The sequence below is a fragment of the Thamnophis elegans genome, chromosome 1 (genome assembly GCF_009769535.1).
Source record: "Thamnophis elegans isolate rThaEle1 chromosome 1, rThaEle1.pri, whole genome shotgun sequence".
Taxonomy (NCBI): domain Eukaryota; kingdom Metazoa; phylum Chordata; class Lepidosauria; order Squamata; family Colubridae; genus Thamnophis; species Thamnophis elegans.
This window is the reverse complement of record NC_045541.1, coordinates 50,881,585-50,904,626: the sequence shown is the minus strand read 5'-3', so window position 1 is coordinate 50,904,626 and position 23,042 is coordinate 50,881,585. Positions and strand designations below refer to the sequence as shown.

Genomic DNA, 23,042 nt, shown 5'->3' with positions numbered 1-23,042 from the left:
CATGACATTATGTCCCTAACCTGGTCCTTTAGTTCTTCTAAGAAGGCACCCTTCACCACTGTAACTGAGTACACCTTGTACTGGTTGACTTCATTTTTCTTTATTAACCAAATTCACAGAGCTGCAACTTTGGATGGCACATAAAAATAAATAAAATCGCTAATATAAAAAGATAAAAATCTAAAAAGATTCCAACAGTAATTAACATGAAAAAGGAAAATAGTAACCATGGGCAGAGTGTGATGGAATGGGCAGCAGGAGAAAGAGTGGAAGAGGAATTTTGGCAATCATATTGTGGCCGGATAGAATAGAATAACAGAGTTAGAAGGGACCTTAGAGTTCTTCTAATCCAACTCCCTGCTTAGGCAGGAAACTATACCATTTCAGACAAATGATTGTCCAATTCACAATTTCTGGAGGCAGGAGGTTCGCCTGGTGCACCAATTGCGTCCCTACCTGAACGGGGAGGCTCTCAGAACAGTCACTCACGCCCTTGTGACCTCAAGACTGGACTACTGTAATGCGCTCTACATGGGGCAGCCCTTGAAGAGCATTAAGAGACTTCAGCTTATCCAGAATGCAGCCGCGCGAGCGATTGTGGGTGCACCTCGGTACACCCACGTTACACCTATCCTCCGCGAGCTGCGCTGGCTGCCTGTTGGACTCTGGACGCGCTTCAAGGTGCTAGTCGTTACTTTTAAAGCCCTACATGGTATTGGACCTGGGTACTTGAGAGACCGCCTCCTGCCAATTACCTCCCTACGACCAATTAGATCCCACAGATTAGGCCTCCTCCGGATTCCATCAGCTAGCCAATGTCGTCTGTCGACCCCTCGGGGGAGGGCCTTCTCTGTGGCTGCTCCAGCCCTCTGGAACGATCTCCCCGTGGAGATTCGGACCCTCACCACCCTTCAGGCTTTCCGCAAAGCCATCAAGACCTGGCTGGTCCGGCAGGCCTGGGGCTGATGAGTTCCCAACCCCACTTGAATTGTTGTGATTGTTGTGTAGCTTTTAATCTGTTTTTTGTATCTTGTTTCTGTCTTGTTTGTTTTTTGTATCTCCCCCTTCCCCAGTTGTTTGTTAGCCTCCCTGAGTCCCTCGGGAATAGGGTGGCATACAAGTATAATAAACATGAACATGAACATGAACAAGTTGCTTCACTTATTAATTGTTCTAACTGTCAGGAACTTTATTCTTAGGTCTAAGTTGCTTCTCTCCTTGATTAGTTTCCATCCATTGCTTCTTGCCCTTGTCTTGTGCTTTGGAGAATAGCTTGACTCCTCTTCTTTGTGGCAGCCCCTGAGACATGCTATCATGTCAACGCTAGTCCTTCTTTTCATTAAACTAGACATAGCTAAGGCAGCAGGTTCCTGAGAGAGGCATAATATATGCAATTGCACAGTCCTGAACTCCACGGGGATAAGGAGAAAGAGATTTAGTGTAGCCACCACGCCCTAGTATTTCACAGGTTATATCTTTTAGGTTAGAAGATTATCTATTAGGTATATATAAGCAAATAAAGAACTGGACTCGACTGGATTTCCTTGAGTCATCTTTGAGCTTAGGCCAGACATGTAAGGAGGATAAACATGCCCCCCTCAGCTATACAGCCCATTGAGACAAATCCCCTTGGGAGCCCCAAGACCTGGCAGCATAAACCAGGTTTGGGGGGACCTTTAAAAAAAATCAAAACATTCTTCTTCCCTTTCTTTCCATATTTCCTAGCATTAAAGGTTTCCCCAGAGAGGTAGGTTTTCATATAATGTGTTTAAAGTAGGATAATTTGAGCGAAGTCAGCCTTGATCCTTGAGTAAAAGCGCTCAATTAATTTGTTTGATGAGCCATCGGTTTGCTTTATTTCTTCTTTCAGGAATCTGCTCTTTTAAAGTTCAGCTTTTGCTTCCATAGAGTTATCACAGGGAGTACCATGGCTTGTACAACCTTTATCTTTGTAAGTAAAGATACATCATGGCATTTGAATGCAGTATCTTTTCCAAGGCCTTCCTGGCTGCTAAGTGCTAAACTGCACTGCTAATCTGCAGTGTATTTCTTGACTGCTTTTGCCTTTACTACTGTACTGATGGATAATCTTAAGAGACAGAAGCTATCCACCACGTCAGTATCTTTACTGTCATTTCTAAGGCTGGTTGTTCTAAGACTAGTTTAGCCTTTTTTGTATTTTATAATTTTAGTCTCCCCTTTTCACTGTGCTGCTTGAATTTTATTACTACAGTTTGCAGATCTTTTGCATTTTTGGCTGGGGCTGTAGTGTCATCAGCATAACAGAAGCTATTGATGTTTCTTTCTCAAGTTTTAAAATCATGTTAATCTTTATGTAATCCCATTTCCCTAACTCAGCAGATAGATTGAATAATAAGGGAAAGTGCCTTCTTCCACTCCTTTGCCAATCTGGAGCCAGTCTGTTTCATCATGTTCCGTCAATATTGAAGCTTTCTGACCTATATATAAATTTCTCATGAGGATAGTGAGATGTTCTGAGAGTCTGCCCTCCCCCTTACCACCTTACCAGTACTCCCCTTGTGGAGTACCGTGAAGTCATTATCATGGCAACTCCACTGCACTGTACAGTAGAAACCATTTTAAGGTACAACAGTCTGTATCTTAACAGAACACACACCCTGAAGGGTGTTAGGGGTGTCGTACCCCCACAGCACTTGTTTCCAGAGAGTAAGTCATCTGTGTACCAAGTTTGGTTGAAATTGCTTGAGGTATTATGCTGGAACACACACACACACACACAGCCATTTTTATATATAATCAGTGAAGCACATGACTGTTTTTTTTTTCCTTTCTCAATTATCTAGCATGCATTGACATGTCTTGTATTCATCAGGTTCTTTGAAAGTCAGCTTGAACATATGGCATTTCTTTTTCAATGTAGAGTTCTAATCTGCATTGGATGATCCTAAGTATTATTTTGTTAGCATGTGAAATGAGGGACCTAGAAAGTGTCTCTAGAGAATTTTGTATCAAGAAAGAGTATGGAGGGGTAGTTCAGAACTAGAAAATTCTGGACAAAATAGGTCACAGCATTGATTGAAACTCCTATTGCCCAGTGATTTCAGGTGATAGAAAACTCACTGAAAACTAAATTTGCTTTGATAAATACAATAGCAGAGTATATCAAAATATTAGTTAATTAAAAACAGTGGATATAAGAACAGTAGACTGCCAGATTAATGTAGATTTCTAGCTAAATGCTTAATCTGTAGAAATTAGCAGATTCTTTGAATCAAAAGGACTGTGTGTCTCTAAATCTTCCTAGTTCGATCTGCAACCATAGGTTCTTCTTTGATTCCTAGGATTATGCATTTTTAAACGCACTTTGGGTCGTGGTTTGCCAGCACTTCCAATGAAGGCTGCCTAAGGACGTTTTCATGAATATGCAAATGTTGTTCACTTCGTTGCTCTGTTTTCAGGAATTCTCCTGCATTCGTCCTGTTCTTCATCCTCTGGAAAGCAGCCTATATGTTGCAACTAGGAACCCGAAGTCTAACTGCGAAATAATTGAGGTTAACTCTTTGATATGTCACTCGTCTTCCACCCAAGTCAATCCGCAGTGGAGGAGGATTATAGGACCCCATGTGGCCAAATCAGAAAATGCAGTGGAAATGATGACACTCAAGCGATTTTTAACCAAGAGAAAGTTTTTGTCTTGCAACTTCTTTGTGTATAATAATGCAGATAGACAAGTGGGGGAAAAATCTAGTGTTTTATAAAACTGTGATCGTCCCCAACAAGACAGCGGTCTTTTCTCTTCTGGTCCAGGTCTGATTTCTAATCAAATAAGGGGATCACAAAACTTAAGAACCTTGAGGTTGGAGAGGCTGCAAAATGGGCAAAGTGGGGAATGGTGTAAGGACATTTTATTTTTATTTGAGAATTCTAGCCTTTGCTTTCACGACTATATTACTGCAGTGCTTTGCATAATTGTTGGAAAATGCTCTTTCTGCTGCAATAATATTTTATTATTAGATTTTTATGCCGCCTTTATTACTTTGTAAGTAACTCGAGATGGCAAACATACCTAATATTTCTTCCTCCTGGTTTTCCACACAACAATCCTGCGAGGTGGGTCGGGTTGAGAGAGAGTAGTGATTGCCTCAAAGTCACCCAGCCAGTTTTGCAACTCAGACGGGAGAATAAGCCTTTCGGGCGGGGAAGAATCCTACCCCAAACACGTGCTGAGAAAGTGGCATTATTTGGAAGTAAGGCATACTTTGATTTAATTAGGCACCTGAGGCTATTTTCGTTGTTCACAGAAGTTTATCCCAATAAAGTCGGCATAGATACCAAGCGCGTAACATTCTCCCTGAAAGTTTTAGAATGATTAGCGGAAAACAATTCACTGAAGAAAGGTAGAGGAAGGACAGCGGCACCTTTCACTGCAAGGCAAAGGCAGTGAAAATGCGAAAAGGGAATTCTAAGCTTTGTCATTGGGTGGAACGCAAAAAAGTAAGAGGAACAGCCAATCGCTGGTGAGAGGGGCGGAGAATAGTTAGCAAAAAAGGGAAAGGGAATTATAGGCTTTGTCAATAGAGTGGAAGGTTAAAGTGGGAGGAGCAGCCAATCGCCGGCGAGAGAGGCGAAGAGTAGTCGCAGAAAGGGAAAGGGAATTCTAAGCTTTGTCATTGGGTGGAACGCAAAAAGTGGGAGGAGGAGTTAATCGCCGGCGAGAGGGTCGGAGAAGAGTAGAAGACGAGTCTTCTTTCTCCACCAGGAAATGACAGGCGAGAGGCGACGAAGCCTTCTAGCCACGTGATTCGAAGGAAGGGGCGGGATTCATTTGACTGACTTCTCTGGGGCGAAGCGGCGAGGCGAGGAAGTGAGGCTCTCTTGAGGAAACTATAGGATTCTTAGCGAAGCCGTCCCGGGGAGTGGCAGGTGATTTCAGAGGTAAAACAATAACATGCACGGCGATGAAGCTGAAAGTGATGTGGACAGCGGTGCCTGCCTTTCCCACGTTAGCACGTGGGGAAAAGCCGGTGCGCGCAACTGGGTGGGCATTTTTGAGTAGAGCCCATTGGAGTTGGGTGGCTAACAAAAAACAAATGAAAATAGTATTCTTTTTCTAAGCTTTTTATTTTTTTTATTTTTCTACAAACAAACCAGAGTTACATCTTAGTACAAATAAAACAATACTCTTCATACTTAACACAATTAACAATCTTATAAACTTTTAGTAGTAATACACATATTTTGTTGAATTATAATCTTTCCTTAATTATTCCATATTTCAGTATAAGATTTTTATGCCAATCTCCATATTCTCGACATTACTTCTTTTACTACAGATATAATACCAATAATCATATTTGTTATGTTTAACAGACTTATTTAATTCTAATAGTAATACACAGATTTATATTGAATTATAATCTTCCCTTGTTCCCCTTTCTGATTTTTAGTTATGCCACTGTTATATTTTTAAAAAAATCCCCTTTCTAATCTGTTTTTAAAACAAATAAAACAATGTTCATCTTAGTTATATTTCACAAGTTAAATAATTATAATAATACACGTTTTGTTGAATTATGATCTTTCCTTATTATTTTGTTCAATAACTCTGGATCCACACTGTTCACACAATGATATGTTTGTAGAAAAATAAAAAAAATAAAAAAACTTAAAAGAAAATAGTATTTTCTTCTACTAGTAAAATAAGTCAATTAAACTCTGCTCCGTATAGTTGTAATGTTGTTATTACACTGGTGAGCTCGCAGGGGGCTTATGTCATGCATGCATACACACACTCACATACACGTGTACCCCAAAATGCATGTACAAATAGGAACTTGCAGTTTGTATTTTAATTAGATTACCCTTCCCGTTCTGTATTGACTCACGTGACGCTTGATCTATTATGACTGTCCTCCAATCTTGTATGGTTTTTTTTTGTGTAATGGTTGGATTACTGTTGCACTGGATTACTAGAGGTACCAGATGTGGCCTGAAGGAATCTGGATGATCATGAAATCTCAGAAAATAATGGCTCAAAATGGAAGGGCATCTCTCTTGCCCCCTACTGGTCATTTGGACATTTGCAGGCCAGATCAGGTAACCCTAGGATTCTGTCCCAAGATGGATGAAATCTGTTTTCTTATATCTGTGAACTTCCTGTATCATATGAAATATGATACAAAGTTTGGGATCTGCTGAGAAGATTGTTAATTTTTTAAAAACAATTAATGGGGCAGAGGAGGAAATGATAAGGGTAAGTTGTGGACAGTGAGAGGAAGAATATGACGGTAGAATAGGTCAGTATTGCAGTCTAAATATTTTCCGCATGGTTTTAATTTTACTCCTTCTGCCAACTTAACAGTTTGTTGCAGCATCTTGAAAATTAATGTGCCCCATGCGTCTATGTAGTAAATGTATGCATTCATCATGGGGGTTAACATTATGATAAGCTGTGTTAGCCTTCTGGCCATCCGGTATAACATACAAACCATTTTTTAAAGTAGCAGTAACCCTATTATCCTCCTTTTCAATGATACAAATATCTCCCCTAAAGGTTACCACATAGCCAATGTTAAGCAGAGCCCTAAATGATTGTAAGTTGAATTTCAGGTTAGGGACATATAACATTGGTAACTGCTCATTTAGGAATGAACAACATGCATTACCTTTACTGGACGCCTTCACCTTCCATCCATTTGCCAGAAATACATGTTCCTTGCTTGTGGTCATTTTTACAAACCTTTTTCTATCTCTAGTAATGCACTGTGATGCTCCATTATCAATAACCCACAAATCATGGTTTATTGGTGCATTGCTAGACATAGCCAAAGTAGACATAGCTAAGTTGACATTAGCATTTTTTCTAGCTCTTCCAGCATTCTGTTGTTTTGCCTTTTTACAGAACCTAGCTATATGTCCCTTAGCCCCACAAGAAAAACACTTTCGAACAGTATAGGCACTAGAATGTGATTGTGTTGGTTTTTCTCTCAGTTGTTCCCTTTCCATCCTTCTTCTTGACTCTTCCAACAGTCGTGCAGTAATGTCACTCAATGTTAGTTCATTTCCGGTTAGGACTTCAAGAGAAGTCCAAAAACATCATAACTCTCATCCAGTGAGGAGAGTATGATATAAACTTGATGTAGCTCAGAAAAAATTAGTTCTTTTTCATTTAGTTCCTGAAAAACCCCTTTCATGAAGTTTAAATGAGCTAACATATCTCCACCTTTCAGAAGACGTGCCCTAAACAGTTTGCATGTGAGATGTATGTGTGCACCTACAGTGTCACGTACATAAATTTTCTTCAAATTCTCCCAACATCTTGCAGCAGAATTTTCTCCACGAATATGAACTAATTGTTGGTCATTCACTGTTAGACGAATTATACGTAACACCCGTTCGTTGCATCGCTGAAAATCTACTATCCTCTTGGCATCATCATCGTTATCTGGATTCCAAACAATTACATCCGGTGGATTCTGTACAGCATCCCATAAACCTTCCCTACGCAGGAGTAGACTGCATTTCATAGACCAGGAAACATAGTTTGTTCCATCCAACCGGGTTATCATCAATAGACTTGGTGATGGGTCACTCTCCATCTTCTCCAGGATAGTGCAATCACTAAATAAACAGCTGTCTATATGCGGTATTGCTTATCAACACCAACTCTCCTTTAGCTATGTTTGGTACACTCTGGGCCCATAACCAGTGTTAGGTAAACTCCCCGTTGGGAGAGCGAGTACGTTCAGTGGGGCGTTGTGAGAGTTGTGTTGGAGAACACACAAACCAGCATACAGAGACACTGCAGTTTAAATAGGCTTTTACTTTTGTGGAAATAGAAGTATCAGAGTCCATAAAACATTCCAAGTCATACACGGATAAGACAGTCAGTCATCAATGTCTTTCAGTTAAGGGATAATCCAAATAACATAGTCCAGTATTATATAAACAGTCCGGTACACAAATTTTGCTAGCAGTTGCAAAACTTACAATAGCTCACTTTCTAACAGCCAGCTTCCAAAACATTCAGATCAGATCAGCCCAGCATCTAACAGAGAGCTAACAGTCATTCTGGCTCCCTCTTATGGCTGATTGAGGAAAACAGCAACCAATCACATTTTACAGTATGATTTAAAGAAACAGGTACAGCATTGCTATATGATTTATATATTGCCAACTCAACTGTTAGACCATATTCCTAACAATCTACTAAGTAATTTTCTATTAACATCACTGTTTTAGGGCTACTTTTTTTCATGCAGCTTTTAATGCTTCTTTTCAAAATAGTATTCAAATGTTTCTAAATTTCTGAAATAAGGATTACTGTAAATGAATAAAATAATTATGTACCTTCTAAAAATCTCTTTACGCCTCTTAGTTGATCTCTTATTTTCTTATTTTCCAAAGAAGTTCAGCTCTTTCAAAGGCAATAATTAAATGTTTTGTTTTGTTTTTGCCTTCCAGGTAATTTGCAGTTAATTTCACATGTCATCCGAAAGTATGATAGTTACCGTTCGTCTTATTCGCTCTTTTGAACATCGTAATTTCAGGCCCGTTTTGTACCGCAATGTTAACCTGGACCAGACTGTAAAAGAATTTATTGCGTTTGTGAAGAAGGGTAAGGAGCTGTGAAAATTGACTTTGCTGGTCAGCGCACTGAAAGTCTAATTGGCAGAGGGGAGGGGAGGAAGAAAGGGAATTTTCTGACAGCTCTCTGGGAGAAGAATTGGAGCATGCACATTTTTGCCTGCAAAATGCTTTTTTAGGCAAGCTGGAGGAAAAAAAAACAACCCAGAACCAGTGGTGGGATTCAGCCAGTTCGTACCACTTTGGGAGAACTAGTTGTTAGGTTTCTGAGCAGTTTGGTGAACTGGTTGTTGGAAGAAATCATTAGGGCAGAGAACCACTTGTTAAATTATTTGAATCCCTCCACTGCCCAGAACTAGAGTGCTGCAGTCAGCCAGTCAGGACATCAGTCATGTATGTGTTGGTTGGGCCAGTTGTCTGATTGGTTTATATATTATCTCCTTCGTTCCTATAGCCTTTCTGTTGGACCATGATTTGGAAAAGTCAAACTCAGTAACATTTTATTTCTATCAGAATATATGCTTTCTAAGGGATAATCAACCTACAAGGCAACTTTTTTTACAATATCATATGTTAAGAGATTGTGAGAGCCAGTTTAATTAAGACACTAGGCGAGAAACAGAGGGATGGTGAGTTCTGGTCTTCTTTTAGGGATGAAGTTAATTGACTTTGGGCCAGTCACTCTTTCTCCGCCTTAGAAAAATGCAATGGCAAACCACTTCTGGTAAACTTTGCCAAGAAAACTGCAGGCAAACAGTCTAGGCAGTCACCAGGAGTCAACACTGACTTAAAGGTTGCAGATAAATTTTTTAAAAAGTCATGTCAGATACTGAATTATAACATTTCAGTCTATATGATTGTTACAATCCATTGAATGGATTGGACAATGTTTACAGGTAGTCCTTGTTTAACAATGTTAACAAAAAACAACAATATCCCAATCAAGGAACTAACAATTCAGATAAACAAGCTAACAGTAAACCCAGTCAAACCCAGAACAGCCCAATTAAGGAAACACCAAGACCACTCTCACCAACAGTAAAAGCCACTAGTATATGAAATGAGAGCCAACCCACTCCCTTCTTGCACTGATGATGCTATCTAGTTGAGTAATAAAATGTCTGCAACAAAACAACCAAGCTCAGTGGGTGCTAATTGGAATCAGAAATTCCATGGTTAAATGACATGGGCGTAAGTTGAAAGACAACACGACTGCACCACTTAGCAAATCCTGGTTGCTGTTGTAAAGAAAGGATTAGGTGGGTCATTGAATGAAGACCTTACGTGCTTCTGGCTTGTAACCTCCTGCTGACTTTCTTATTGACTGTGCTTATTGGAAACCAGCAGGAAAGAAGGGCACAATTAGAATATATTGTATATCTTTTAGTTGTTATAGAAGAGGAAATATAAGAGGAAAAAATGGTCTCTCTGTGTGCGTGTGTGCGCACTGTAATATTTGTATTTTTTCCTTTTGTTTGTATTTAGATGTATATGGCCTCTTTGTATTTTTTGTATTTAAAATAAAAAAAAATATTAAAAAAAGAAGAAACCAGGAAAGGTTTCCAAATTGCAACTATGTATTCCAAGACCCTGTGACATCATCAGTACGAGGGCTGGTTGTAGCTACCGCTCATTCAGCACCGTTGTAAGTTCAAACAGTCATTGAATGAGTGGTTGTTAAATGAGAACTACCCGTCTTGGGTGTAAAAGTGAAAAAACAATAAACCCACCAAACCTAAAAATGGTAAAAACGTTTCATGCTATTGCCATGCTATTGTCAAGACATCAAACATGCCTTTATTAAAATATGACGATCCTTATCGGCCTGATACCAATCTCTGATACTTATAGCCATCCAGTTGTCTTGACATGGGAGTGTTTTGTCATGTCTTCTTGGGCGATGCTTTCTTTAGCCGATATTTCTGGTAAGTTCCCATCTGAGTATTAACGAGTTCTGACCCTGTTTAACCTTTCAAGATCAGTGAAAGTTGACTAGGTACTGCCACCTATTGGTCTCTTTGGGAGAAGATCTCATTGTTACCTACCATATGTATACGTCTTTTGTGAGTTCCATTGGATTTGGTGGAGTTTGACTGGTATTGAAAAGCAGCTTATTTTTCTCTTGGTCTAAGACACGGGTGTCAAACGGCGGCACATTGCCATCATGTGATGTTTCGTGACATTTTTCCCGTCACGGAGCTGGGGTGGGCGTGGAATGCGCATGACACATCTGGCATCTGGGCTGCCATTTTGACACCTCTGGTCTAAGATAATGGTCCAGGTGCTTATGTACATTGCTAAATTGCTAAATGTAAGGGAACACAATGTTGATTTTTATTTTTGCTCCCCCTCTAGATATCACATCGAGGACAGAACTTTTGCCGCCTTTCAGAAAATATACTTATGGTAATTTCCTTTCCTTATTTTTGAAACAACCTTTAAATATTAACACTAATTCTGCTTTGAATAAAGTAAGGTGCAATCCATGAAAGCATGGATATCTATTTGTCTTGGTTTTCTAATTCATTCAAACTTTCTTTGAAGATTTAACCCATAAAAGTCAGGGTTGGAGATCAGGGAATTAACATAGTGAGGTGGGGATCAGTGGTGCCAGATGTGGTGTACATTTAATTTTGTGTCTTAAACAATGATCTGAACGGTAGAAATGTGTATGCTGCGGAGGACCTTGTGGTTGGGAAGCAGGTGATTGAAATCAATTATTTCTGAAGACAATTTCATTTCTTTTTTCCCTCCCCCCCCTTTTCTCCCTTTTAATTTGCCTCTGGTTTTAAAACCCTAAATCAATAAATAAAGGCTTGCAATCTTATTGACTTAGTAATGTTCATGCAGGTCAATGTTACCAGTCTTTAATGCATGTATTCCTGTGAGTAAAGCTATTGAAGGAAGAATTTCCATTTGCTTCCTCTTGAGTAAACAGCATAACTGAATTGGCTTTTCTCTGGAGCTGATGGTAGTTGCATTACCGACGTGGGTTTAAAGATTTCCTGGTAGGAACCAGAGAAACCTGCTCCATCACTGGACAAGGTTGGTGAGTTATTAATGATGTCATCTACATTTTTGGTCTGCCCTGATACGATGGCAACATTAATCATTTCTTCAATCAAATTTTGTATTTTAATTTCCTGCTCATCCATGCTTCAAACAATTTTCTTAACAAACTTTGCAGATTGCATCACTGTATTTGTAAATCAGTCTTGCCTGTCATCTCTTTATTTGTGTTGATGCTTGTGACAATTAAGATCAAGAAAACAACGTTCTCTAGTATGATACCTGTAGAGAGGATAAAGTAGAGAAATGTCAGAAGTAATGTCTCATGGCAGAGGGTCAGGGATCTGGGTACTCAAGTTATTATAAGACATGTCATCAGAATATCTCCAGGTGTTGGGGAATGGAGACCAAGTTTTACTCAAAAATATCCCTGGCAGTGTATCAAATGTTTGAATTATGACCAAATCATTACTAAGATGTGCCACTAGCCCAACTGCAGGTGTTGGGTTGTTTATACCTCTATTGCTGGAGACAAGAGGCCCCTCTTTGTGAACCTATCATAGACTTAAAGACATAAAGAAAGGTATTATACCACTGCCAACTGATACACCTTCAGAGGTACACCTGCTGTTGTTCTGAAGGTCCAGACAAGTTGAAGGGATGTAGTTTGGCATGGTCTTTTCTTTGAATGTTTAATTATCTTTCCAGAAATTGTGAGTGCTCCACACTGGAGGTTTTTAAGAAGTGATGGGACAACCATTTGTCTGAAATGGTATAGGGCAGTGATGGCTGACCTTTTTGGTGCCAAGTGCCCAAAGCATGCATGTGTGTGCGCGCATACATCTCAAAATACAAGGCGAGGGGCTCCTGTGCATGCATCCTTCCCTACACATGCGACCCACCGCTGCGCATATGTGCACGCCCCTCGCGCATGCAACTCCCCCCCCCCATTTTTGGCATCCAGGTTGGTGCAAGCCTTCCAAGCCCAAAACAGGGTGTGGGGTGGTGGTGGGGCGCACACACACCTTCAAAATACAATGCAGGCGCCTCCCCCCACGCATGTGCAGCAGAGACCTAACGACCAGCTGGCCATTGCGAGGTGCGCATACATGTGCAATGGAGCTGGGATGGGGCGATGGCTGGCATGCCGGCAGAGAGGGCTCTGTGTGCCACCTGTGGCATGTGTGCCATAGGTTCGCCATCACAGGTATAGGGTTTCCTGCTTAAGTAGGGGTTGGACTAGAAGACCTCCAAGGTTTCTTCCAATTCTGTTATTTAGTTAATAACATTCTTGCTTGCACTGAATTCTATGACTTGTTAGCTGCCATCTTTCCACTGCTAGCGAGACCAGGAAAACACATTCCTGACAAAATGTTTCCTATCCAAATTTTTAAAAATAGGAAAAAAAAATTCCCATCCAACAAAATGAAATTTAATGTGGAGAAAAGCAAGATTTTACATCCATGCAGGAAAAATCAAAGGTACAAATACCAGATGAGGTGAAATCTGGCTCAAAAACAGTAACTATGAGAGGGGCCTTGGAGTGCTAATGGATGATCACTTCAAGACGAGCCAGCAGTGTGCTGCAGCGGTTTAAAAAGCGAATACACCCTTGGTTGTATAAGCAGAGGCATAGAATCAAAATCGTGTGAAGTATTAGTCACACTTTAAAAAACCTTTAGTAAGGCCACATCTGGAATACAGCATCAAGTTTTGGTCACCACGTTACAAAAAAAGATGTTGAGATTTTGGAAAAAGTGCAGAGAAGAACAACTAGGACACGGGTATGAAACTATTGTGTCACGTGACGTATCATGACATATTGCAAAGTTTTTTGCCTTTGCAGAGCTGGGGTGGCCATGGCCTGCACATGACACATCTGGCTCAAGGGCCGCAGTTTGACATTCCTGAACTAGGATGATTAAAGGCCTGGAGACAAAAACATGAAGAAGAGTTGCAGGATTTGGATATGGCTAGTCGAGAGAAAAGAAAGACCAGGAGTGACATGATAGCTGTATTCCAGTATTTGAGGGGCTGCCACAAAGAAGAGGGGATCAATTTATTTTCCAAAGCACCAGAAGGCAAGACAAGAAGCAATGGATGGGAACTAATTAAAGAGAGAGAAAACCTGGAATTAAGGAGAAACTTCCTAACTTCCTAACCAGTGGAACAACTTGCCTTCAGAAGTTGTGGGTGCTTCATCACTGGAGGTTTTTAAGAAGAGACTGGACAATCACCTGTCTCAAATTGTATAGGATCTCCTGCTTGTGCAGGGGGTTGGACTAGAGGACCTCCAAGATCCCTTCCAGCTGTACTCAGATTGATTGATTGAAAAATATCAGGCATTGCAATTCCATTGTACCGAGAACTTTTCCTTCTGGAATTGTATCTTGGCATTCAACTTCCACTTATTAATTATCAGAGTTGTCCTTGGGGTATGATTTTTGTAATATGATCCCAAAATGCTTTTTGGACTTGACTTACATGCTGAAATGCCATTCACGACCCACAATCTTTTGAACTCAGTTTCTTCCATGCTTCTGCATTTCAATAGCCAGCAACTAATTGTGAGGTCAAGAAGGGGGAATCAAGTAGGAGCTGGAAGCAACAAATAAGAATTATGTGCTGAAAGAATTTACATAGTAAGTAAGGCGCAAATGAGAGCAGAGACAAACAAACAGGATTCTAAGACGAAGTAATATTTAAATCAAAATGAATCAGTAAATTAAAAGATAAATTAATGAATTGTAATAGTCCAATTATGCCAATTATACAATAATGGGATGGTTTGAAATAATTAAATGTTTTGCTGTATATCTGTTAACATTCACTTAATGACCATGCCAGGTTTTTCAGTAAATAAATTTGCATGTTATAATGTAATGGACCATGCTAATGTAAAAAGAATGCACTAGCTGGCAAATGTTTAAAAATAAATCAAATAATACATCCCTTTGGATAAATAAAAAATTATACAGTATACCTAGACGTTTTATGAATGTCTGTTATATAGTATTTAATTAATTCGGAGAATATAATGCTAAAATATATGAACGTTAAAATTCTCCCAGGAAAATTGCATCACGTTTTTGCAGGGTTTTTTTAAAAAAAGCAAAATATACTAAACTGACAGAATTTGTTTTTTCCGAAAATAATAAGAATTGACAATATTGTATAACCAGCCTGTTGAGATTAAGAGACAGTAGATGGCAGAGTTCTATAGTAAAGCTGTTGCATGGTACACTGAGAGTAAAGTTTGAATAGGAATTAGTATGTTTTCAAGTTTTCTTTATTTGTTTTTATTTGTTATTATTAATTCATTTTTATTAAACCAACAAATTATGGGTTAGTGTTAAAAAAATAAAAGGGGACTTTTAATAGATGCTAGGGGATGGAAAGTAGAGGAGAGCCCCTTGAGGATTTGATTCATTTTCTCTTTGTGGTGAAAACAGTGTAGTTTTTTCCCCTTTTGGAAACATTAAACACATCTGGTATTTACAAAGATAACCGCAGAGTTAAGGTCTTCCCTGATGAGTTGATGTCAAGGGAATAAATTTTTCCTTCTGTTAGATCTACTCTGGGTGGTTGGGAAAGCAAGATCAGATAAACAGAAATGTGCTTATTAAACTTTTGCTTACTTCCCAAAGATAAATATGGTAAAATCTGAGTTTGAATATATATCTGTATATTAGTTTTGATTTCTAAATTATCTGAAGCCTGGTACAGGTGGCCCTTGATGACAACAGTTGAACTCAAAAATTTCATTGCTAAGCAAGACAGTGGTTAAGTGAATTTTGCCCAATTTTATGAACTTTTTTGCCCTAGTTGTTAAATGAAGTAAGACTATTGTTAAGTGAATCGGGCTTCCCCATTGATTTTACTTGTCAGAAGGACCCACAGGACCAGTGGTGGGTTTCAATTTTTTTTAAAACCTCTTCTGTAGGTGTGGCCTGCTTTGTGGGAATGGCTTGCTGGCCATGTGACTGGGTGGGAGTGGCTTGGCAGCCATGTGACTGAATGGGAGTGGCTTGGCAGCCATGTGACTGGGTGGGCATGGCCAACTTGTAAAATGTGGTGAAACTCAGTTAACAACGCTCTTGCTTAGGAACCAAAATGTTGGCTCAGAAACTCTGGCATTTGAAGCATGCAAGTCTTAAAGCAATCAAGTTACAAGACCCTTGCACCCCTTACTCTTTAGAAAAAAAAAACCAGTGGTGTTCAAAGTTGACAGCTTTAAGAGTTGTGGACTTCAACTCCCAGAATTCCTCCTCTCGCTCTTCATCTTGATGATGTGTGGACGGGTGGGGGGAGGGAGCTGGAACTGGTTCTAAACCGCACTATAGATTTGTGGAACCTCTTTTATAGAAGAGGTTAGAACTGGCAGGAACCCACTCCTGCACATGACCCTGGGACACTGCAGCCATCATAAATACATGCCAGTTGCCAAGCGTCCAAATTTTGATCACAAGACCATGCAGATGCTACAACTAGCCATCACTGTTTTTAGTTCTGTTATAACTATGGATGGTCACTAAACAAATGGTTGTAAGTCAAGGACTACTTATAATTCTTAGCAATATTTTATAATTAGGTGAGGGAAAAAAGTAGTCATTCTCTAAGGGGATAAATTAATGAATTTGAAGAATTTGTTCATATTTTTAAGATAGTTTAGGATTTACCCACTCCCCCCAATAAGTTGATCGACAAGAAAATACAGCTGCTGTAATGGCAGCACAGTTTCTTGATATGAACAAAGTTCAAGGTAAACCACATTCTTAGGTTGCTTTATATCAGGGGCAATGTTCCCTCTAATTTTTTTTCAGTGTGAGCAGAAAAGTATAGTGTTTGAGTGGCATATTTTCATGCCTGAGCACCTGAATTTTTTTCACAGATGTCACCTAAGACAACAACGAAATCAGTATTATTTGAAACTCAAAGTTATGTTTATTCAAGGTACCCACTTAATTAAAAGTGTTATATAATATCAGTATCACTTAACAACGCTCCTGCTTAGCAACCAAAATGTTGGCTCAGAAACTCTGGCATTGAAGCATGCAAGTCTTAAAGCTGTCAAGTTACAAGATCCTTGCACCCATAACCCTTTAGGGAAAAAAACCCCCAGGGGTCTTCAAACCTGACAGCTTTAAGATTTGTGGACTTCAACTCCCAGAATTCCTCCTCCAGTCATGTTGGCTAAGAAACTCTGGCAGTGAAGCATGCAAGTCTTAAAGCTGTCAAGTTACAAGATCCTTGCACCCATAACCCTTTAGAGAAAAAAACCCCAGGGGTCTTCAAACCTGACAGCTTTAAGATTTGTGGACTTCAACTCCCAGAATTCCTCCTCCAGTCATGTTGCGGCGACGTCATCTGCGTGGATCTGCTCCATCTTCGTTTTTTTTCACAGGGGTCAGGGCTGCCGCTGAAGATGCCAACGAGCCCCCGCTGCCACTAGAATAACTGCTGCCGCCTCCTCCTCCTCCAACATCACCAACACATTTTCTGCCCAGCGCTGCAGCCGAGGTGAAGTAGACAAAGCTCCCGCAGGCACCCCCGCCCATGGCAGCGGTGGCGGTGCCTCCCCCTCCCCTCGGAGCACCTCAGCTGGGCTCTGGGTTATCCCTGCCGCCGCCTCCACTGTGCTTTTGAGAAGCCATGAGGTCTTTTTTTCCTGCCTCCGCCCCCTCCGCCGCCTTCCTACTAGCTCCCGCGGCCTCATGGCTCCTCAAAAGCGGAGGAGGAAGGGGGAGGGATAACGCGGGCCCAGCTCAGGTGCTCTGCGTGGAGGAAGAGGCACCACTGCCACGCGCGGGGGTGCTGACGGGAGCTTTGGCCGGGGCAAACTACTGTCAGTCACTCCGTGCTCATCAAAACAAGTCTGGGGAGGTCCTTTGCGGGTGGCCAGTTCTAGCTGCCTGCAAAGGACTTCCCCGCGTTTGCTTTGCTGAACACGGGGCGACTGATAGAAATGACAGAAATCACTGCGCGGCAGTTAGAAATGGCTGTGCGGTGTTTTCTTGCCACGTACGTGTGCGGCTGCTCACCCGCGCACCTTAGAGGGAACAGTGATCAGGGGTGTCAAACTCAATTTCATTGAGGGACACATCAGGGTTGTGTTTGACCTTGGGGGGCTGGGGTGGGAGTGGCCAGCTCAACATCACTCGTCTCGGGGGCGCCTGTAGTGGCCTGAGCACTCTGCTAACGAAAACAGGCTCCCAAGCTCCATTTCCGGTTTTGACGGCCTCCTGCAACCCTCTACCAGCTTGGGAGGTCTGCCCGCGCCCCTTGCAAGCTCCATTTTTGGCTGCAATGGTCTCTTGCAACCTTCCGCCAGTGAAACGGAGCTTAGGAGGGTCACACGTGGTCCTTCCGAGCTCCGTTTTTGCTGGCAGAGACACTGTAGGCCAGTCCTTTGCTGTTTCTAGGGCGGCCTAAGGTCAGATCTAAGCACCCTGCAGGCCAATTCAGCTCCCGGGCCTTGAGTTTGACACCCCTGCTTTATACCATATATTTTTACTTTGTGTTTATAATTAAGCACATGCATTATAAAAGGAGGAATAACGAGTAAAGTATGCATGATAGCAGAATTTTTGTGTCGATAGCTGGACTGGCTAAAGTCTTAAAACATGCTGAATTAGGTTATTAAAAATCACTGTCCACATGCTCCCAAATCCCATGATGATTACTTGACTGGAAGTAGAAATAATCCTAACAATCTATTCTCTAAACTAAAATATATTTGTATGGTTTCTCTTTTAACCATATTACAATAAAACAAGAATAAGAAAACCGAACATTGAAATTCACATTGGAGCCTGAATTTAACTAATCTAAAGACATGCTGGTTGTTAACCTTAACAACTTTGTTCTGTGCGTTTAGTGTATTTCAGGTATATTTATATATGTAATTTGAAAACATGTTAAGAGAGAGGTCGTAGTTGATAACATTTTTAAGGCTGGCAACAAATTAATAGTTAAAACCCATGCAAGGGTGTATTTATACCAGTTGTATTGATTTAATTTGTTTATAGTGCTTTTATGGTGCAATGAAACAGACAAATATAAGTGGTTTATAATTTTATAATTTAAACAAACACTTTTGAAATAAATTCTAAAGCCAATGTTCAAATTAATCATAATGAAATAAATAATGACTGGCTGTAAACTTTCCATATTCTTATTTGGGGTCCATTGATAACCCTAACCCTTCTTTTTTATGGGTTTAAATTTATCCCTAGTGGCATCACTATGGGAAAAAGTGGTTTTATATTTCAAACTGTGATACCTGTCTAATTCTAGCAAAATGAATAAAAGTAATACTCTGCAGAATGAATGAAGCATGCACAAAATCAGAGAAGTGTCCATGAGTATTTAAGATCAAACCTGTCTCAAAGTAAATAATCTCTTTCAGATACAATGAAGATTATCCATCAAGCGCATGGCTCTAAGGTGCGTTTATCATTGCTTCCTTATTTGCCTCGGATGATGATAATGATATTATCCATTCTGTTGTGTCCGACTGTTGATGACGCAGGTCTCTCCACATCTCCCAATCTTGCACTGCTTCTTTGAGTTTTTCTATGCTGTGGCTGGTGTCAGCTTTGATGGTGTCCAGCCATTGTGTTCTTTGACAGCCCAGTTTCCTTTTTTTCTTTTTTTTTGCAAGAATTTTTTATTTTTATTAAACAAACAACACAAAAAAAATCATCTTACATTACATCTTGTAGAAAGTATGTCAGTTGGTTACAATTAACTTTCATGCATCTCTTCCACAATCATTACTTATTATTCATATCAGATGTCAAAGATTCTTTCCTTTATTTCTGTTGTGGCCTGTTGGCCACTGGCCCCTCCAGCAGCCAAATCAGATGAGGGGGAGGCATGGGAGTTGGGATCAGCAGCAAGGCAACCTGAGAGCTCCGAGGGGGAAGAGGGAGTGGAGCTCTCAGAAAGAGAGGGGGGGGGGAGGAAGGGAGAGAGAGAGAGAGAGAGAGGGGGAGGGAGGGAGGGAGAGATGAAGAAGAGGAGGAACAACTGGGTCCAATGCCTGATGCGCAGATGCTCAGAGGCAGAGGACAGGAGAGCAGTGGAAATCTGTGGGCTGATCCTTGGGATGGAAGTGCCACCGTTGCTAGCAAAAACCCCACCCTAGCTCTGGGGATAAAAAGCAGGGGGTGGAGTTGAATAGATGTGGCATACAACTATTCATCTTCCTGCCGGACAAATTTGTTAGCCTGCCTTGAGGGAGAAACTTTTTGCTGGTGCTCCTAATAAAGGAATCACTGATTGATTTCAGAGGGTTTGTCATGTTTGGGGAGCTGGGTCAGAACAATATCCCTCTAAATCAGGGATGGGGAACTATGACCCTTTTATTGACCTGTGGACTTCAACTCCCAGAATTCCTGAGCATGGCTGGCTCAGGAATTCTGAGAGTTGAAGTCTACACATCATAACAGGCCCTTAGTTCCCCACCTTTGCTCTAGATCATTCTAATGTTTATTTTCCCTTGAGCTTAGAAAATGTTGACACTCTCATTCCGCCCTTCCTTTCCCCATATTTCTAGACCAATGAACTTGTTCTGAGTTTAGAGGATGATGACAAACTCATCTTGGTGGAAGACAGCACCTTGAAAGCAGCTGGAGTAGGTAGGTTGCTCGTTTGAACTGACGGAAGATGTGGTTCATTGTGCTGGCCTTTATTCTGAGAACAGCTGACCGTATTTGGATAGCCAGCCGAAAAGCAAACACTATTTCTGGTGTGCTCGGTGCACAAACTGGTAATTATTCAGGAGCGGGAGAGGAGGCTGGCATAATGTACGTTCAAATTATTGGACTTGAGGGCACCCTGCCTCTCCCTACAGAATGTTAACGAAGGCATTCCTTTAAAAAAAGAAAAGAAGGTATGCCTAGAACTCTGTGGAGAGTAATTTTAAATGATTGACAGTTTGGTTATTAGAATTACATCTGCTCCGTCTTTTCAGTAACATTTAAATGGAGGTTTGGTTGGAAATTTAAGAAGGGGACCAGCGAGGAGATATGACAGAGGCATCTATTTAATAAAGCACAGCAGTGAAATCATCTCAATGTTTGAAGCGAAGTGCCCTTGTGGTATGTTACGCAGCAAGAAATGTAGAGAAAGAGGATTGTGTAGGCCAAACCAGGTGGCTGCAGGGTGCCAGTTAAATATTGATTTGGCATTGCAGGTAATCCTTGTTCAGTGACTGTCTTTATTTATTAAATTTGTTTGCTGCCCATCTTGCCACAAGGTAACTCTGGGATCAGCAGCAAGGCAACCTGAGAGCTCCAAGGGGGAAGAGGGAGTGCTTAATTCATCTCACTTGAATAACAATAACCAGGGCTGTGACCTTAAGAATAATTATAATGTATTAAAATAAGAAGTCATAATAATCATTAGAAAAAGGAAGAAAATTTCTTCATTTGAAAATTTTTTTGAATAAGGGTGCAAATCTGAAGCTTGCTCCTCATGGTGTCAAGGGTCTACAAACCCAGATGTGACCTCCTCAACAGGTCCTCTCATTGGAGAAAAACAAATTGTGAGAATAGAGCAATGTTTTAGGAGCAGTTATGATCTGATAAGCAAGGCTTAAACAGGGTGCAATTCAGGGATGGTATTCACTTACCTTCCCTACCGATTCGCAAATGTGAGCGCACGCAAGTGCCCATGCACGCATGCTCCCCTCCGTGCTTGCGCTCAGCTTCTGCGCATGCGCTTTGGCTTGAAAATGTGGGCAGGCCCACCCGCGATTTCGACTACCAGTTCAGGCGAACCTGTCCGAACCAGAAGAATACCATCTGTGGGGCAGTTCACCTAAAAGTTTTATACAAAGTGTCTGCCTTCACTTTTGATTCCTCCAGGACCCTCTTTTCTCTTTCTGCAGATTTCCTAGTCGATATTCAGTCATAGCTCTTCCCACTCCTTGCTCCTTTCTTCACGACACAGGCAGACTTCATTAACTTAACGGTTTAATTTTGAAAAGCGAGTGCCGAACTTGGTCGCTTCGCACTTCAAAGGGCTCCCACGTCTTCTAATTGTGATGACTTTCCATCAGCAATGTGTCTGCTCTGAATTAGTAATGTTGCTGACTTACTGTTTTAGAAGAAGTCCTTGACCTGCTGGTGGGAAGAACTGTGCTTGCTCTGAACCTCCGTGGTTCCTTGAGCTCTGCCAGATCCCCTGTGAATAATTAGAGGCATTTGAAGGTATTGCTGGAGAAGCCAATTTGTGTCTTTCACTTTGCATATTGTTGAAGCCTCATGAATTAATCATTGGCAGGAGGGGGGGGGGGAATTAGCTGCTTCAGTCTCGCATTTGATGGGTCATGAGGGAGAATGTAAAGTGACCTGTAAAATATTCTACTGATCCGCTAAGTATTAAATTATTACTGCTACAGGTTAATTTCAGGGGGAACCTGCCTCCCTTCTCACTAAATAGAACAAGGAAGTTTAAAATATGGGTTTAGCTATTTCTTATATTTTGAAACGAGAATACAATGAAAGAGAAGGAGTGGTGCTTTCAGCTTGTGGAGTGCTGTCTCAATGTTTTTGTTTTGAATTTTGTGTTTAAGCAAGGGTGCTTTCCTGTCCCTTCTACCAAGCCTACTATGTCTTCTTGCCATTGGGATCAGCTGTAAAAAGATGTTGAACCAACAACAACCTTAAATGACAGCTTAATTATTGCTATATTTTTTTCCACTATGGGAAAATTCTGGTCTTTCTCAAATAGGTGAAATAGGTGTGTTTTCTTCATTTCAGCGAATGAAACAGAACTCGCATTTTTCTGCATGGAGGATTACAGAAAATACAAGACCAATCCCGTTGCTACCTGGTGAAGACCAAGAAAATTGAGGAGGGGGGGAAATCTGCACTGTTAATGAGATAGTTTATCCTGAAATCCAACATTTATGTTAACAGGCATTGAGACTTTTATTTACAGCAATGCAAGACCCATTGAAGAGCGGGGGAGGGGACTACAAACAATGACATTGCTTTCTGACAAGACTAATTTCTCTTCCTGAAATGTGTGATTTTGTAAAATAATAATAAGCATACGCTGATACATTCTCTGTATGGCTTGCAAATAGGAATTTGTATGTAGATTGACAGAATCATTTATGTCAAAATGAAGATGTATCAGCTTCAGAAAAGAACCATGCATAAAAAAAACAAACGCCGGTAATCTTACCACACTGCAGCTTTTTTTTTAAAGAGTCCTTTGTATTTCTTCCCTTGTCTCTCCACAGCGTTTTCTTCAAGATTGTGAGGAATGATGAAAAATGCCTTATTTCGTTTGGCAGATCCATGCTTTATGCTGGGCTTGTTTCAGGGTTTATGCTGCTTTTAATGAATGAGGCAGAGTGCCCAAGAGTTGTTTATATAGTGCTAAACCTGTAGAAAGGGGAAAAATAACTTAAAAAATTGTCATTTGCAGAGTGAGCATCTAACAATCAC

At 40.7% G+C, this 23,042-nt stretch overlaps 1 protein-coding gene across 2 annotated transcripts; it reads left to right on the top strand.

The window, feature by feature from the left end:
- Positions 1-4,574: 4,574 nt before the first annotated feature.
- On the top strand, positions 4,575-22,780 carry C1H2orf76 (chromosome 1 C2orf76 homolog). Of its 2 annotated transcripts, XM_032215647.1 has the most exons (6): positions 4,575-4,917; positions 8,446-8,599; positions 10,924-10,974; positions 18,986-19,023; positions 20,138-20,219; positions 22,347-22,780. In XM_032215647.1, the coding sequence occupies exons 2-6, from the start codon at positions 8,467-8,469 to the stop codon at positions 22,421-22,423; spliced, it is 381 nt and encodes a 126-aa protein (XP_032071538.1). In that variant the 5' UTR covers positions 4,575-4,917; positions 8,446-8,466; the 3' UTR covers positions 22,424-22,780. The 2 variants fall into 2 exon arrangements, with proteins under 2 accessions (XP_032071538.1, XP_032071544.1); XM_032215653.1 differs by lacking the exons at positions 4,575-4,917; positions 8,446-8,599 and adding an exon at positions 10,070-10,493.
- The last annotated feature ends 262 nt before the right edge of the window (positions 22,781-23,042 follow it).